Consider the following 17,916-nt stretch of genomic DNA (forward strand, 5'->3'; position numbering starts at 1 on the left):
ATCTGACTCCTAGTGAGCAGGAGAAAACAGAATGTGGCTTCAAACAAGAAGGCGACTAACAAGCGATTGCAATCCTACTATTTAAATCCCCTGCTTGCAGGCATAATCAGTCCCTTCCTGTGAAGCAGAAGGAAACAACAGCAACAAAGTTTCTCATCCTATAGCTTTATTAACAACTAACCTTTGAGAAGTCATTTATGTACATCATTCATTTAGTCACTTCTTCTTCTTCAGTCCACCTGCCACCAGCTCACCCGCCACAACATGAAAGAGAAGAATGAAACACATACAGTATCTTCCCATGGCCTTGGGGGAAGAGGAAAGATAGAGGGAGAGGAGGAAGGAATGGCGAGATGGATGGGTCGTAATATATATGTATACAGTACCAGTCAATGTTTGGACACACCTATTCATTCCAGGGTTTTTATTTATTTTTGATATTTTCTACATTGCAGAATAATAGTGAAGACATAAAATATAAGAAATAAAACATATGGAATAATTTAGTAACCAAAAAAGTGTTAAAAAAAGATATGTATATTTTTATATTTGAGATTATTCCAAGTAGATGGGACCAGATGGGATGGCATATCGCTGCAGAATGATGTGGTAGCAATGCTGGTTAAGTGTGCCTTGAATTATAAATAAATCACTGACAGTGTCAACAGCAAAGTACCCCACACCATCACACCACCTCCTCCATGCTTTACGATGGGAACCACACATGCGGAGATCATCCGTTCACCTACTCTCACAATGACACAGCGGTTGGAACCAAAAATCTCAAATTTGGACTCATCAGACTAAGAACAGATTTATACCAGTTTAATGTCCATTGCTCGTGTTTCTTGGTCCAAGCAAGTCTCTTTTTCTTAGTCGTGTTCTTTAGTAGTGGTTTATTTTCAGCAATTCGACCATGAAAGCCTGATTCACATAGTCTTCTCTGAGCAGTTGATGTTGATGTGTCTATTACTTGAACTCTGTGAAGCATTTATTTGGGCTGCAATTTCTGAAGCTTGTAACTCTAATGAACTTATCCTCTGCAGCAGAGGTAACTCTGGGTCTTCCATTCCTGTGGCGGTCCTCATGAGAGCCAGTTTCATCCTAGCGCTTGATGGTTTTTAAATCTGCACTTGAAGAAACGTTCAAAGTTCTTGAAACTATCCGGATTGTACTGCAGCGCCAGCTGTGCCACCAGAGACTCTGGGTTCGCGCCCAGGCTCTGTCGTAACCGGCCGCGACCGGGAGGTCCGTGGGGCGACGCACAATTGGCCTAGCGTCGTAGGGAGGGTTTGGCCGGTAGAGATATCCTTGTCTCATCGCGCACCTGCGACTCCTGTGGCGGGCCGGGCGCAGTGTGCGCTAACCAAGGTTGCAAGGTGCACAGTTTTTCCTCCGACACATTGGTGCTGCTGGCTTCCGGGTTGGATGCGCGCTGTGTTAAGAAGAAGTGCGGCTTGGTTGGGTTGTGTATCGGAGGACGCATGACTTTCAACCTTCGTCTCTCCGGAGCCCGTACGGGAGTTGTAGCGATGAGACAAGATAGTAGCTACTAAACAATTGGATACCACGAAATTGGGGAGAAAAAGGGTTAACATTTTTATTTACAAAATTTTAAAAGAAATTATCCGGATTGACTGACCTTCATGTCTGGAAGTAATGATGTTGTTTCTCTTTGCTTACTTGAGCTGTTCTTGCCATAATATGGACTTGTCTTTTAGCAAATAGGACCTTCTTATTTATACCACCCCTACCTTGTCACAACACAACTGATTGGCTCAAACGCATTAGGAATGACAGAAATTCCACAAATAAACTTTTAACGAGGCATACCTGTTAATTGAAATGCATTCCAGGTGACTACCTCATTAAGCTGGTTGAGAGAGTGCCAAGAGTGTGCAAAGCTGTCATCAAGGCAAAGGATGAAGAATTATTTGTTTAACACTTTTTTTGCTTACTACATGATTCCATATGTGTTATTTCAGTGTTGATGTCTTCACTATTATTCTACAATGTAGAAAATAGTAAAAAATAAAGAAAAACCCTTGAATGAGTAGGTGTCCAAACGTTTGACGGGCACTGTATAGGTAAGCAATAAGGCCCGAGGAGGTGTGGTATATGGCCAATATACCATGGATAAGGGCTGTTCTTAACCACGACGCAACGTGGAGTGCCTGGACACAGCCCTTAGCTGTGGTATATTGACCATATATTACAAACCCCTAAGGAGCCATATTGCTATTATAAACTGGTTACCAACATGATTCGTTTTGTCATACCCGTTGTATACGGTCTAATAAACCATGGCTTTCAGCCAATCAGAATTCATGGCTCAAACTACCCAGTTTATAAATATAGACAATACCGTTCAAAAGTTTGGGGTCACTTAAAAATGTTATTGTTTTTCGAAAGAATATAAATTGATCAGAAATACAGTGTAGACATTGTTAATGTTGTAAATGACTATTGTAGCTGGAAACTGGCAGCTCCTCAACTGGCAGCTTCATTATAATAGTACCCACAAAACAATCAGCCGTTTCCAGCAACAATAGTCATTTACAACATTAACATTGTCTACTGTTTTTCTGATCAATTTGATGTTATTTTAATGAACAAAAAAATTGTTTTTCTTTCGAAAACAAGGACATTTCTAAGTGACACCAAACATTTGAACAGTAGTGTATATACCACAGGGGAGGTGGAGGGGGTTAGGGAGATGGAGGGGTGTTAAAGGAGGTGGGCGTGCGGGTGCTGCCTGCCTGTGTTCTAAAGCCCTAAAGGCCAACAGGCTATGGGGCTTGAGGAGGAAAGAGCTGCTGCAGGAACCTGATTACAACTCCAGAGGGATTTACTCTGGGCTGCATCACAAATGGCACTTTATTCCCTCTATAGCGTACTGCATTTGACAGTCAAAAGTAGTGCACTGTAAGGAACACTTTTACATTTGGCATTCACATCTGCTCTACCCTACTCTGTTCTACTCTGATCTATTCTACTCTGCTCTGCTCTATTCTACTCTGCTCTACTCTGCTCTGTTCTACTCTAATTTGCTTTGTTCTACTATGCTCTGCTCTACTTTGTTCTGCTCTGTTCTATCCCGGTCTACTCTGCTCTAGTCTGCTCTACTCCACTCTGCTTTATTCTACTCTGATCTGCTCTGCTCATCTCTGTTCATCTCTGTTCTATACTCTGCTCTGTTCTACTCTGCTCTGCTCTACTCTGCTATGTTCTAATCTGCTCTACTCAACTCTGTTATACTCTGCTCTGTTCTACTCTACTCTGTTCTACTCTGCTCTACTCTGTTCTACTCTGCTTTGTTCTACTCTGCTTTGTTCTACTATGCTCTGTTCTGCTTTGCTCTACTCTGATCTGCTCGGTTCTATTCTGCTTTACTCTACTCTTTTCTAATCTGCTCTGTTCTACTCTGCTCAGCTCTGCTCTACTCTGCTCTACTATGTTCTACTCTACTATGCTTTGTTCTACTATGCTCTGTTCTACTCTCCTCTACTCTCTACTCAGCTTTGCTCTACTCTCTAGTCTGATCTGCTCTGTTCTACTCTGGTCTACTCTGCTCTGTTCTGCTCTGTTCTACTTTGCTCTGTTCTACTCTACCTTGCTCTACTCTGCTATGTTCTAATCTTGCTCTACTCTGCTCTGTTCTACTCTGCTCTACTCTGCTCTGCTTTGCTCTACTCTACTCTGATCTGCTCGTTTCTACTCTGCTCTACTCTACTCTGTTTTGCTCGGCTCTACTCTGCTCTGCGTTACTCTGCTCTCTACTCTGCTCTGTTATACTATGTTCTGCTCTACTCTGCTCTACTCTGCTCTCTACTCTTCTCTGTTCTACTCTGCTCTCTCTGCTCTACTCTTCTCTGTTCTACTCTACTCTGCTCTCTCTGCTCCACTCTACCCTGCTCTACTCTACTCTGCTCTCTCTGCTCTACTCTACCCTGCTCTACTCTCTACTCTGAACTTTCTCTCTGCTCTGCTCGGCACCTCCACAGGACGATGCACACACTCAAACAAAGGAAGCAGCATGGCTGGTGCAGGCATGGTGCAGGAAGGAAGGTAGGATAAATGGTATGAGGGGGTCCTGTCCCTGGCTTATAGCCTAGGCCCACTATTTTATGGCCATGCTCATATAGTATAGTGCTCCTGGGACACCTCAGAGCAGCCCACGCACCTCCCTCAGCCCAGCCCACACCAGCACACGCCAGTCCCTCTAATAGCTAACAGGCTTCCAGGCCCCAGTGGTCCCTAGGAACTCACTGTTTATGGGCCGAGGGATCAATACTCTCCCCAGGAGTGTATATTAAAGTCTGGACTGGCTGAGTAGCTTATCAGTTGATCACAGATGGAGGCGGGGACGACGACGACGACACAGGATGACAATGAACAGGTTCTGACAGCCATGGGCTTGGGGGAGGGGTGTGTGTAAAATGACCAGACATAGTGGAGAGGGACTGTAAATCTCCACTGTACTGTATATCAGCCACACCCAGAACACCAATTCAGACATATGCAAATGACAAATTCAAAGAAGCAGCTGATTATTCCAGCCACATCTCTCCCTCACCCATGGCTTGATTCTCTCTGATGTCCTCTCCTCTCTTCCTGCTGAGAAATGCAAATGTGTAGCGTAACGAACGATGTAGGCTTGTGTTTGACATGTTTCACCCCCCTGGCGTCCCCACCGACCCACACACACACGGTCCACAGCTACTCCATCCAGCTTCACACTAATTACTCTTGTAGTAGCGCAACGTCTGAACATCCTTGATTTTGCGAGCCTACTTCTACACCTGCTACTTCTACTGCTGCTACTTCTACACCTGCTACTGCTGCTACTGCTACTTCTACAGCTGCTACTTCTACTGCTACTTCTACAGCTGCTAGTGTAACGGATGTGAAACGGCTAGCTTAGTTAGCGGTGCGCGCTAAATAGCGTTTCAATCGGTGACGTCACTTGCTCTGAGACCTTGAAGTAGTGGTTCCCCTTGCTCTGCAAGGGCTGCGGCTTTTGTGGAGCGATGGGTAACCATGCTTCGTGGGTGACTGTTGTTGATGTGTGCAGAGGGTCCCTGGTTCACGCCCGGATATGGGCGAGGGGACGGTCTAAAGTTATACTGTTACACTACTTCTACTGCTGCTACTGGTACTTCTACAGCTGCTACTGCTGCTACTTCTGCTACTGCTACTGCTGCTACTTCTACAGCTGCTGCTGCTACTGCTGCTACTTCTACAGCTGCTGCTGCTACTGCTGCTACTGCTGCTACTGCTACTGCTACTTCTACAGCTGCTGCTGCTACTACTGCTACTGCTGCTACTGCTGCTACTGCTACTGATGCTACTACTGCTACTGCTGCTACTGCTACTTCTACAGCTGCTGCTGCTACTACTGCTACTATGACTACTGCTACTGCTGCTACTTTTGCTACTTCTGCTACTGCTACTACTTCTCCTACTGCTGCTACTGCTGCTTCTTCTGCTACTACTGTTACTTCTGCTGCTTCTGCTGCTACTACTGCTACTGCTGCTACTGCTACTGCTGCTACTACTGCTACTGCTGCTACTACTGCTGCTACTGCTGCTACTTACTACTGCTACTGCTGCTACTACAGCTGCTGCTGCTACTGCTGCTACTACTGCTACTACTGCTATTGCTGCTACTTCTGCTGCTGCTACTGCTGCTACTACTGCTGTTGCTGCTGCTACTTCTGCTGCTACTACTGCTACTTCTGCTACTACTGCTGCTACTGCTACTGATGCTGCTACTTCTGCTACTACTGCTGCTACTGCTACTGCTGCTGCTACTGCTGCTACTTCTGCTACTGCTGCTGCTACTGCTACTGCTGCTGCTACTGCTGCTACTTCTGCTACTTCTGCTACCTCTGCTACTGCTGATAATGTTGCTACTGCTGCTACTTCAGCTACTGCTGCTACTGCTGCTATTTCAGCTACTGCTGCTGCTACTGCTGCTACTGCTGCTACTGCTTCTACTTATGCTGCTACTGATAATTATACTACTTCAGCTACTGCTGCTGCTACTTATGCTGCTACTCCTACTTCTTCTACTTCAGCTACTGCTGCTGCTACTGCTGCTACTGGTTCTACCTCTGCGGCTACTGCTACTTCTTCTGCTTCTGGTACTTATGCTGCTACTACTGCTATTTTTGCCTCTGCTACTGCTGCCATTGTTTCCACTTGTTAGTCCCTCACTGCATGGTGTTGTTCGGTCCTGATGGAATAATACTGATAAAAGAGGTGAAAGCACACAGCAGTGTGCTGGTTGTGGTATTAAAGAGAGGGAGAGGAGTGTGAGCTGTGCATGTCTAATGGTGTCCTGAGTCATTTAGGAATGAATGTTCTGGGGCCAATAATGAATCCCTGCAGGACGTGATGGTGTCAGCGGGAGAATAAAGGATTAAAACAGGAATAACATTGTGGAAGAATAATAATTAATAGATTCTGATCCTGGTAAAACAGTCAGAGGCCTTAAAGGAGAATTGAGCTTTTTTACAACCACGTAAATGGTTGTAAATGGCATGTTGTGGAAGGGTCCAGATACTTTTCTTTGTGATTTTCTTTTTTTGAGAAACTTGACCCAACCAGCGATTCACTTCGGCATCCTTGTTGTACAGTACTGGGGCTCTGAAAAACATGAACAACGGCTCCATAAAAACCCAAATATGTCCTTTTTAAAACTAAAAAGCTCTCAAAGTTATATTAAATGTTGTTGCGACTCGAGTGATACCTTCCTGTCCATTCTAGCAGCAGGCTACACAGAGAATGGAACCGTTACATACGCGAAGCAGCTTGATTTGTAGATGAACTTTGGAATTACACTATTTCAATTTCCAATATAAGGACATGGACATTGCAAAAAAAGTGTCTGGACCCTTCTAAAACATGACATTTACATAAATAATATATATATTTGATTGTAAAAAGCTAAATGATTATTTTAAAGAGCAGAGAGGAGGTAGGGACTGAGCAAGGTAGGGAGAGAGAGAGAGAGAGAGAGGGACAGGAAGGGGTAGAGAAAGGCAGAGAGGGGGATAGAGAGAGAGACCCTCCTTGGTCTGTCACCAACCAAGGAGGGCCTACAGCAGCAGCTAGATATTCTGCACAGATTCTGCCAAACCTATAATGGTGTTCCAAAAAAGGTCCAGTTGCCAGGACCACAAACACAAATTCCATCTAGACACCGTTGCCCTACAGCACACAAAAAACTATACATACCTTGGCCTAAACATCAGCGCCACAGGTAACTTCCACAAGCTGTGAACGATCTGAGAGACATGGCAAGAAGGGCATTCTATGCCATCAAAAGGAACATAAAATTCGACATACCAATTAGGATCTGGCTAAAAATACTTGAATCAGTTATAGAACCCAATGCCCTTTATGGTTGTGAGGTATGGGGTACACTCAGCAACCAAGAATTCACAAAATGGGACAAACACCAAATTGAGACTCTGCATGCATAATTCTCCAAAAATATCCTCTGTGTACAACGTAGAACACCAAATAATGCATGCAGAGCAGGATTAGGCAGATACCCGCTAATTATCAAAATCCAGAAAAGAGACGTTAAATTCTACAACCACCTAAAAGGAAGCGATTCTCAACCCTTCCATAACAAAGCCATCACCTACAGAGAGATGACCTGGAGAAGAGTCCCCTAAGCAAGCTGGTCCTGGGGCTCTGTTCGCAAACACAAACACACCCCACAGAGCCCCAGGACAGCAGCACAATTAGACCCAACCAAATCATGAGAAAACAAAAAGATAATTACTTGACACATTGGAAAGAATTCATTAAAACAACAGAGCCAACTAGAATGCTATTTGGCCCTAAACAGAGAGTACACAGTGGCAGAATACCTGACCACTGTGAGTGACCCAAACCTAAGGAAAGCTTTGACTATGCACAGACTCAGTGAGCATAGCCTTGCTATTGAGAAAGGCTGCTGTAGTCAGACCTGGCTCTCAAGAGAAGACAGGCTATGTGCTCACTGCCCACAAAATGAGACAGAACCCTTGAAGAGCAGAGAGGGATGAAGGTCGGGAAGGAGGGGTGCAAGCAGTGGTTCTGCTCCCAATTTGTTTTCACTTTGTTCCAGTAATAAGATCCAGAACTCCCCTCTACCATGAACCAGATAATTAATTCCTAGGGAAAAAGTGTGAAGAGGGACTTTCTCTCTCTCCCCTCTGTGAGTCTCTCTAAATAAACATTTTCAATTTAAATGTAGAGGGCTTTATTGGCATGGGAAATGTGTTTACATGGCCAAAGCAAGTCGAAGAGACAATAAACCAAAGGGAAGGGAAGTAAACAATTAGAAATTAACTCTTAAACATCGCACTCATAAAAGTTTTCAAAGAATATAGACATTCTCTCTCTCGCTCTGTCTCTCTCTTGTGATGTATAACATGAAGGAGGGGCCAGATTGCAAAGCATCGTTACATAAATAGCAGACTTTCCTTCATGGATGTTTTCACATTTAGACTGTAAAAGTAAGGAGCAGGGATAGGGAAGGGTGCCAGCCGACCGGAGGGGGTTAGAGGGGTGTAACTGAAATGACATGGCAATGCTAATGCCTCCTAAGGAAAAATAATATGAGCCCCAATGTATTTATTAATCATTACTTTGGTTTTTAGCTGTGCTTTACCCTTGTAAGTCTTTCTCTAGCTGGTATATTTTGGAGCGTAAGATCTCTGTTGAAATGTCTGTTTGAATAGCCTCTTACTTTTAAATATTTGTTTTACCCATAGCATCTAGAATTAGTCGTTATAGAGTTAAATAAGTGGCTCTATTGATTATAGACCACTAGCCTGAAGGGTGCTTCTCATAGCAGCGCATGGGGAGGGGAGATCTGTGAAATGTGGCACCCAGGGCAGTCCATTGGTTTGTGTTGTTCTTATAAACCCAGTGTCTCTCAGGCCCCTCTGAGGCAGGCAGCATAACTATGACTCAGGTCATTCTAATTTCCGTTACCCGTAACCTGCTCACTTTCCTTCATTGTCCTATCAGACCTATCCCGTCCAGCAACTCCTCTGGAATGTGGCGATAAAGGCTTTTCCTGCCATTGTCTTCTGTCAGCTTCCATTCCACTGTTCCCTAACTCATCGTCGCCTTGGTGAGGGTGAACTCCTCCCCTTCTCAAGCAGCAGTTACTGAATAAACAGACTTTTCCATTAGCTTTTATCTGCTTCCCATTTGACTGAGTGTGAGTCACAATGTGCTAACTCTCGTTTATTCACCCCCTCTCTCTTTCTGTCTTTCTTTCAGAAACATGTGAAGACCCTGGTAAAGATACAAGCACGAACCTTTGAGAAGACAAAGTGGAAGGTAGCCTAGCTTCCTTCCCTCACATTCCTCCTCCTGTTTACTCTGCTGTTGCCTTGCTGCAAGCGTGCCTAGAGGTATGGAGGGCCGGCGGTCGCGGCGGGTAACACGACGCAGCAGCAGGACTTCCCCAGCGGGCCCTAGAGGGGGCGCTGTGCTGGCCATGCTGGGCCTGTGGCTGTTAGCTGTTGCTGCCACCGTGTGCCAAGGCCAGAACACCTTCACCAGCTTCCACCCGGAGCGCCGGGAGTGGGCCTTCAACCACCTGACGGTCCACCAGACAACGGGGGCGCTCTACATTGGAGCGGTCAACCGCGTCTACAAGCTCTCTGGTAACCTGACCCTCATGGTGTCCCACGACACAGGCCCTGAGGACGACAACAAGGCATGCTACCCGCCCCTCATCGTCCAGCCCTGCTCTGAACCCCTGACCTCCACTAACAACGTCAACAAACTGCTTCTCATAGACTACAGTCAGAATCGTCTGCTGGCCTGCGGTAGTCTCTACCAGGGAGTCTGCAAGCTCCTGCGTCTGGATGATCTCTTCATCCTAGTGGAGCCGTCTCATAAGAAAGAGCACTACCTCTCCAGCGTCAACCAGACAGGAACTATGTACGGGGTCATCGTGCCCTCCTCCAAGGGCCAGGATGGGACTCTCTTCATCGGGACGGCCGTAGATGGTAAACAGGACTACTTCCCCACCATCTCCAGTCGTCAGCTCCCCCGCGACCCAGAGTCCTCGGCCATGCTAGACTACGAGCTTCACACAGACTTTGTCTCGTCTCTGATAAAGATCCCGTCAGACACGCTGGCGCTGGTGTCCCACTTCGACATCTATTACGTGTATGGCTTCGCCAGCGGCTCCTTCGTCTACTTCCTGACTGTCCAGCCTGAGACGCCGGAGAACAGCATGTCATCAGGTGGATCCTCCAACGACCTCTTCTACACCTCGCGCATCGTCCGCCTCTGCAAGGACGACCACAAGTTCCACTCGTACGTCTCCTTACCGGTGGGCTGCGTGAGGAACGGTGTGGAGTATCGGCTCCTGCAGGCCGCCTACCTGGCCAAGCCGGGCCGTGTGCTGGCCGCCTCGCTGAACATCAGTGCCACGGACGACGTGCTCTTCACCGTATTCTCCAAGGGCCAGAAGCAGTACCACCGGCCACCAGATGACTCGGCGCTCTGCGTGTTCACCATCAAGGACATCAACGCCCGTATCAAGGAGCGACTGCAGTCCTGCTACCAGGGAGAGGGCAACCTGGAGCTCAACTGGCTGCTGGGAAAAGACGTGCAGTGCACTAAAGCGGTGAGTTACAGAGGACACACACACACACACACACACACACATACACACACCGGCCTTGACAGAATAAAAGGCCCAGACAAAGGTTCCAGAACTACAGAGGAACATACTGTGCATACTTCACAGTTCTCTCTCTGTAATCATACATTACATTTACATTTAAGTCATTTAGCAGACGCTCTTATCCAGAGCGACTTACAAATTGGTGCTTTCACCTTAAGACATCCAGTGGAACAGCCACTTTACAATAGTGCATCTAGGTCTTTTAAGGGGGGGAGGATTACTTTATCCTATCCTAGGTATTCCTTAAAGAGGTGGGGTTTCAGGTGTCTCCGGAAGGTGGTGATTGACTCCGCTGTCCTGGCGTCGTGAGGGAGTTTGTTCCACCATTGGGGGGCCAGAGCAGCGAACAGTTTTGACTGGGCTGAGCGGGAACTGTACTTCCTCAGTGGTAGGGAGGCGAGCAGGCCAGAGGTGGATGAACGCCAATGTCCATTATGGCTCACTAGTGTCATGGTCTATAGTTACCATTTCTACAGAGAACAATGACAGTGCAACCTTTTACATTCTCAACAAATGTTCAAAAGCTAGACTCGTCTTACACAAACCTGACATCATTATTCCGTTTTGTTGTCCATCCACACCCCTGTTTTCACTAACAAAAAGGTTATGTGAAGCAGGCAGCTCTCTTCCACAGAGAGTTCACATCAGCCTCAGTTGGATGTATAAAGCCAGAGGAATGCTCTCAACTCAGCTCTAATAACCTGGGTAACAGTCTGTTTGTGCTGACATTCCACTCCTTCCCACTCCATGTTTGGCATATGACACGGATTACAAGGAGTGGAATGTCAGCTCTAATGTTTCCTCTAGACATTAATCAACAGGGCAGCAACCACAGCTCATCAATGACCCTAGAAACCACAGGGTTGAGTCTGAGACTGAGAGGAGCTATGGTGAATGCACACACTCATAATAGTAACACACAGCAATCAAGATAACTCACTTTGACTGCTCTACAGATGTAGGATCTTAGTTTGCACGATACTTTTGCTACAATGCACGGCATTTACAACTTGTAGTGTATTTGAGGTTTAAAAAGGCTTATGAAGTGTGTAATTTCCACAAGTTTTTGACATTTCAGACTTACTTTTCCCTTTCGAAAAATCTATCGACCCTTACAAACATTTAATTGAATTATAATCCACATAATAATTCACATTTCCTGTTTCTGCAAGATTATTTTCCTGCTGTAGCAAACTGTCTCAAATTAAGATTCTACATCTGTACTTTGCAGGGGTACAACACTTTCTGTTATCAAATCATTCTCACACTACATGTAATTAGGCCTAATTGTTTTGCAGCTCCAATAGGGGGGAGCAGAACAGGAACATTTAAGACTCTGAATGACAGAGAAAATGTTCACAAATTAATGTGGGGATTTATTTTCCTTGGCAACCATCAAAGTGATAATATTCTCTAGCGCAGTCCAAATAAACACTCTGCCCTCGTAGATGGAGGAGGGAGGGGGGGTGGGAACAAATGAGAGCGAGAGAAAGAAAGAGGACAGGTGAGCTCAGCTCATGGTAGTGTTACCAGCAGCTAGATCCCACACCCCCCTCTCTTAAACCATAAGCGTTCTGTAACACCAGGCCATATATCTGCTGTAGCATCTTCTTACGTTTCTTTATTTTAATTTAGTCCCATGAGGCATCTGTCCTGGCTGCTCCTTTATGGTTTTGTTCTTTTTGCTAATATGAATTAAGTGCATAGTCTCTACAACATGTAATGCATATGAGTGTGCAATGGGCTATAGGGTGGCATTGCCTTCAAGTCTTTTTTTAAAAGTGTGTGTGTGTCTGTGTGTGTGTCGTCTTTCTGTCTATGTACGTCTGTGTGTTGATGCCTGTATATAGTGTATGTGCGGGCCAGGGGGGGGGTTCAGGGTATGAATAGGATTATATATTTTTTTACGTATTGATGATATACCCGTCGAGATCAGAAGTGTGTGGTTACCTTTGTGCTAGTCCCCCGGGCCACTCTATTGACTGCTTATATTAACATCACTAAATTCCCCATTAGTGCAATGTCAGAGGTGATTGTCAGGCGGAGGGAGACGTTATCGGGGCCTGCACTGTTTGGTTTCATTAGCAACAGAGAGAGACAGAGAGAGAGAGAAAACCCTTTATGGTTGTGAGGTCTGGGGTCTGCTCACCAACCAAGAATTTACAAAATGGGACAAACACTCTGTGTACAACGTAAAACACCAAATAATGCATGCAGAGCAGAATTAGGCCGATACCTGCTAATTATCAAAATCCAGAAAAGAGTCATTCAATTCTACAACCACCTAAAAGGAAGCAATTCCCAAACCTTCCATAACAAAGCCACATTTCTCCATATTTCTCTCAGATTGCACAAAGAATTCAAAAAACATTTTTTAATCAAATTTTGATAAACTCCCATATGTACTGGGTGAAATACGACAGTGTGCCATCACAGGAGCAAGATTTGTGACCTGTTGCTACAAGAAAAGGGCAACCAGTGAAGAACAAACACCATTGTAAATACAACCCATATTTATGCTTATTTATTTTCCCTTTTGTACTGTAATTATTTGCACGTCATTACAACACTGTATATAGACATAATATGACATTTGAAATGTCTTTATTCTTTAGGAACTTGTGTGAGTGTAATGTTTACTGTTCACTTTTGTTTATTTCACTTTTTTAATTCATTTAATTTGCTTTGGCAATGTTAACATATGTTTCGAATGCCAATAAAGCCCCTTGAATTTAATTTAATTGAATTGAGTGGGAGAGAGAGAGAGAGAGAGTGGGAAAGATGTAAAGAGAGAGAGGGAGAAAGAGAGGTGGTATGGAGGCATTCTCTTTAACCATGGAAGTAAGTTCAGATGTATGGCCTCTCTTTTAGTCCCCAGGAGAATCCCCCATCAGCCCCCAGTGGGACCATCATCACTACCCAGACCCCCTACACCATTCTCTCCATTCTTCTTCAGCCCTCATTAGAATGTTCCTCAAGTACTCCCAGCCACATTCCATAGTACCCTCCCTTCTCTATTCTCTACTGGCCAAGGAAACACATGTCTAGCGGCTCGCCCAGCAGATCAGGAAATGTAGGAACGTAGAGACTCTTTCCTGCTGTCTGTTGAGGACTGGTCAATAAATACAAAGTGTTTAATGGATGATGCACATAGACGTCCACAGATGAAGAACTCTGAAAGCCCGTCCACATTTACACCCCAACAGCGGGACATGTCCTCTGGAATGCTAACCTTGACTGTGTTTTCTTTCAATCTCCCTCAAGGAGAGTAAATGCTTTTGTACTCGAGGCAGAGGTTGTGACCAGCTGCTTTTCTAAAGAAGAAAAAGCAATCTTCTAAATGAACTAGTTCTATACCACAAAATATACCCCTGTAAACATAGCTAAAGTGTATTGAAATCCATTACATGGAGGTTAGACATGGTCTGTACTGTCAGGAGGCACACAGTCACTCCAACCCCTGATGACTGCCTTCCTGTGTATGTAGAGGAATCACACTCTGATGGGCCTTTCTGCTAATTACTAGTAACTCAACCCTCCCCCAGAGCAGGAGGCCCCCCCCAGGTTTGGGAAAACCTGCTCCAGAGCATTTGTGTTTAAAGAGGAGCCACTATTGATTGAGCCCTCTGTAGGTCTCCTGAGAGGGAACTGAACCCGTGTCCACATCCCTGTTACCTAGCGATGGCTACCCATAGCATTGTCATGGGAATGAGAGGTCAGGGGGTCGAGGGGGACCGTGTGAATGGCTAATCAGACACTTCACCTCAGTTCACCTCAGTATCCACATTTCCGATTCTGCTTTAGGAAGTTTATCTATGTCAATTATAGGGAGTGTATGTAGCCTTCACTTTACTTTCACTTTGAATTTGAGACATCATCTTGTATTTTTTAATATCACCATAAAAGTTGACAAGCCTGAACAGTTCTGAATTTCAGAAGTGGATATACCACCCCCCCCCCTGTCCATTTTACCTGCTGTGATTGGTTCAATATGGATTAAAATGCCACCAGTCATTGGTGTATTGTATTTATGGACTCTGACAATGATAATCCATGTTGTTAGCATTAGGTACATCCCACAGTGAAATCTACTGACTCCAGATCTCCATCTCCAACATTTATTGGTAGTAGAAACCATAAACAAGAAACCCTCAAAACCCATAGGAAAGTGCTTTTGGAAAACACGACCACATAAGATGCAAAGGAATTTAGGTTTCCAGCCAAGCCTACTAAGCATACATCATCTAAACAATTTAGAATCAGAACCAAATGCTCTGAATCACGTACTCAGAGTCTAGACTACAGGAACTGATGCACATGACATTGGTTGGAGTCTGAGGGAGTAATTTTATTGATAAGTTATAGTGTCTGAGGTCTGTTTCTCAAGCTCTTTTATAGCTCCAACTATAGATCTCTCATCTGATTCAGACTGCTTCTCTCTGTCTGTGACAGACACAGATCTCCAGATAGGGCCTCTGCTCGCTGAAACATAAACCAGCTCAAATCATTTTAGACATGTTGTACCTTCACCGAGTAACAGACATAAATACAGCTAAACACCGGCATTTAGCTGCCTGTTTCCTGCTTAGCTGTCATATGACCGTGGAGTGGGCCCACTCTCTCCATCCATGCTCTTTTGAGAGCTGTGAAGAAAGGGAGATGATGTTTGTTCCACAAGGATAGGGTGGCTGAGGGTGCGAGTCTACAAGGCTGAAGCTTTTATGCCCGACAGCATTATCTCTTTTCAATTCGCTTATGGCTTTACGCTTTACGAGGCTTTACGAGTGTAGCGTGGTGTGCTGTTGTGTAGCATCGCGAGGGAGATAGGGTTACACCAAACCCTTAAACTTAACCCTAACCTTAACCCAAGCCTTAGACTTAACCCTAACCTTAAACTTAACCCTAACCTTAACCCAAGCCTTAGACTTAACCCTAACCTTAACCCAAGCCTTAACCCTAACTCTTAACCCTAACCTTAGACTTAACCCTAGCCTTAACCCAACCCTTAACCCTAACCCTAACCTTAACCCAAGCCTTAGCCCTAACCTTAACCCTAACCTTAGACTTAACCCTAGCCTTAACCCAACCCTTAACCCTAACTCTTAACCCTAACCTTAACCCAAGCCTTAGCCCTAACCTTAACCCTAACCTTAACCCTAACCTTAACCCAAGCCTTAGCCCTAACCTTAACCCTAACCTTAGACTTAACCCTAGCCTTAACCCAACCCTTAACCCTAACTCTTAACCCTAACCTTAACCCAAGCTTTAACCCAAGCCTTAACCCTAACCCTAGCCTTAACTCTAGCCTTAACCCAAACCTTAACCCTATCCTTAACCCTAGCCTTAGCCTTCACCATAGCCTTAGCCCTAGCCTTAACCCTAGCCTTGTCCCTAACCTTAACCCAAGCTTTAACCCTAGCCTTATCCCTAACCTTAACCCAAGCTTTAACCCAAGCCTTAACCCTAACCCAAACCTTAACCCCAGCCTTAACCCAAACCTTAACCCTATCCTTATCCCTAGCCTTAACCCTTAGCCCTAGCCTTAACCCTAGCCTTATCCCTAACCTTAACCCTAGCCTTATCCCTAACCTTAGCCCTAGCCTATCCCTAACGTTAACCCTTAGCCATAACCTTAACCATAGCCCAAACCCTAGCCCTAGCCTTAACCCTAACCTTAACCCTAACCCTAGCCTTAACCCTATCCTTAACCCTAGTCTTAACCCTAGCCTTAACCCTAACCTTAACCCTAACCTTAACCATAACCTTAACCCTAACCTTGACCCTAACCTTAGCCTTAGCCCTAGCCTTAACTTAAAAAGCACATTTTGTTTTCATACATTTTTAGGATATACAGTTGAAGTCGGAAGTTTACATACATTTAGGTTGGAGTCATTAAAACTCGTTTTTCAACCACTCCACACATTTCTTGTTAACAAACTTTAGTTTTGGCAAGTCGGTTAGGACATCTACTTTGTGCATGACACAAGGCATTTTTTCAACAATTGTTTACAGACGGATTATTTCACTTATAATTCACTGTGTCACAATTCCAGTGGGTCAGAAGTTTACAAACACTAAGTTGACTATGCCTTTAAACAGCTTGGAAAATTACAGAAAATGATGTCATGGCTTTAGAAGCTTCTGATAGGCTAATTGACATAATTTGAGTCAATTGGAGGTGTACCTGTGGATGTATTTCAAGGCCTACCTTCAAACTCGGTGCCTCTTTTGCTTGACATCATGGGAAAATCAAAATAAATCAGCCAAGACCTCCAAGAAAAATTGGAGACCTCCACAAGTCTGGTTCCTCCTTGGGAGCAATTTCCAAACGCCTGAAGGTACCACGCTCATCCGTAGAAACAATAGTACGCAAGTATAAACACCATGGGGCCACGCAGCCGTCATACCGCTCAGGAGGGAGACACATTCTGTCTCCTAGAGATGAATGTACTTTGGTGCGAAAAGTGAAAATCAATCCCAGAACAATAGCAAAGGACCTTGTGAAGATGCTGGAGGAAACAGGTACAAAAGTATCTATATCCACAGTAAAATGAGTCCTATATCGACGCAACCCGAATGGCCGCTCAGCAAGGAAGAAGCCACTGCTCCAAAACCTCCATAAAAAAGCCAGACTACAATTTACAACTGCACATGGGGACAAAGATCGTACTTTTTGGAGAAATGTCCTCTCGTCTGATGAAACAAAACTAGAAATGTTTGGCCATAATGACCATCGTTATGTTCGGAGGAAAAAGGGGAGGCTTGCAAGCCGAAGAACACCATCCCAACCATGAAGCACGGGGGTGGCAGCATCATGTTGTTGGGGTGCTTTGCTGCAGGAGGGACTGGTGCACTTCACAAAATAGATGGCATCATGAGGTAGGGAAACATCTCAAGACATCAGTCAGGAAGTTAAAGCTTGTTCGCAAATGGGTCTTCCAAATGGACAATGACCCTAAGCGTACTTCCAAAGTTGGACAAGGACAACAAAGTCAAGGTATAGGAGTGGCCATCACAAAGCCCTGACCTCAATCCTATAGAACATTTCTGGGCAGAACTGAAAAGGCGTGTGTGAGCAAAGAAGCCTACAAACCTGACTCAGTTACACCAGCTCTGTTGGGAGGAATGGGCCAAAATTCACCCAACTTATTGTGAGAAGCTTGTGGAAGCCTACCCAAAATGTTTTACCCAAGTTAAACATT

General features: G+C 44.9%; 1 protein-coding gene across 1 annotated transcript in view; it reads left to right on the forward strand.

Annotated features, from left to right (window-relative positions):
• Nucleotides 1-17,916, forward strand: part of LOC115125041 (plexin-A2-like) — a 522,986-nt gene that overhangs the window by 67,205 nt on the left and 437,865 nt on the right. Inside the window, exon 2 of the mRNA XM_065020830.1 lies at nucleotides 9,292-10,654. Within this exon, the coding sequence (XP_064876902.1) occupies nucleotides 9,428-10,654 (1,227 nt within the window). The 5' untranslated portion in view covers nucleotides 9,292-9,427. The remainder of the gene's footprint in view (nucleotides 1-9,291; nucleotides 10,655-17,916) is intronic.

The sequence above is a fragment of the Oncorhynchus nerka genome, linkage group LG7 (assembly GCF_034236695.1).
Source record: "Oncorhynchus nerka isolate Pitt River linkage group LG7, Oner_Uvic_2.0, whole genome shotgun sequence".
Classification (NCBI taxonomy): domain Eukaryota; kingdom Metazoa; phylum Chordata; class Actinopteri; order Salmoniformes; family Salmonidae; genus Oncorhynchus; species Oncorhynchus nerka.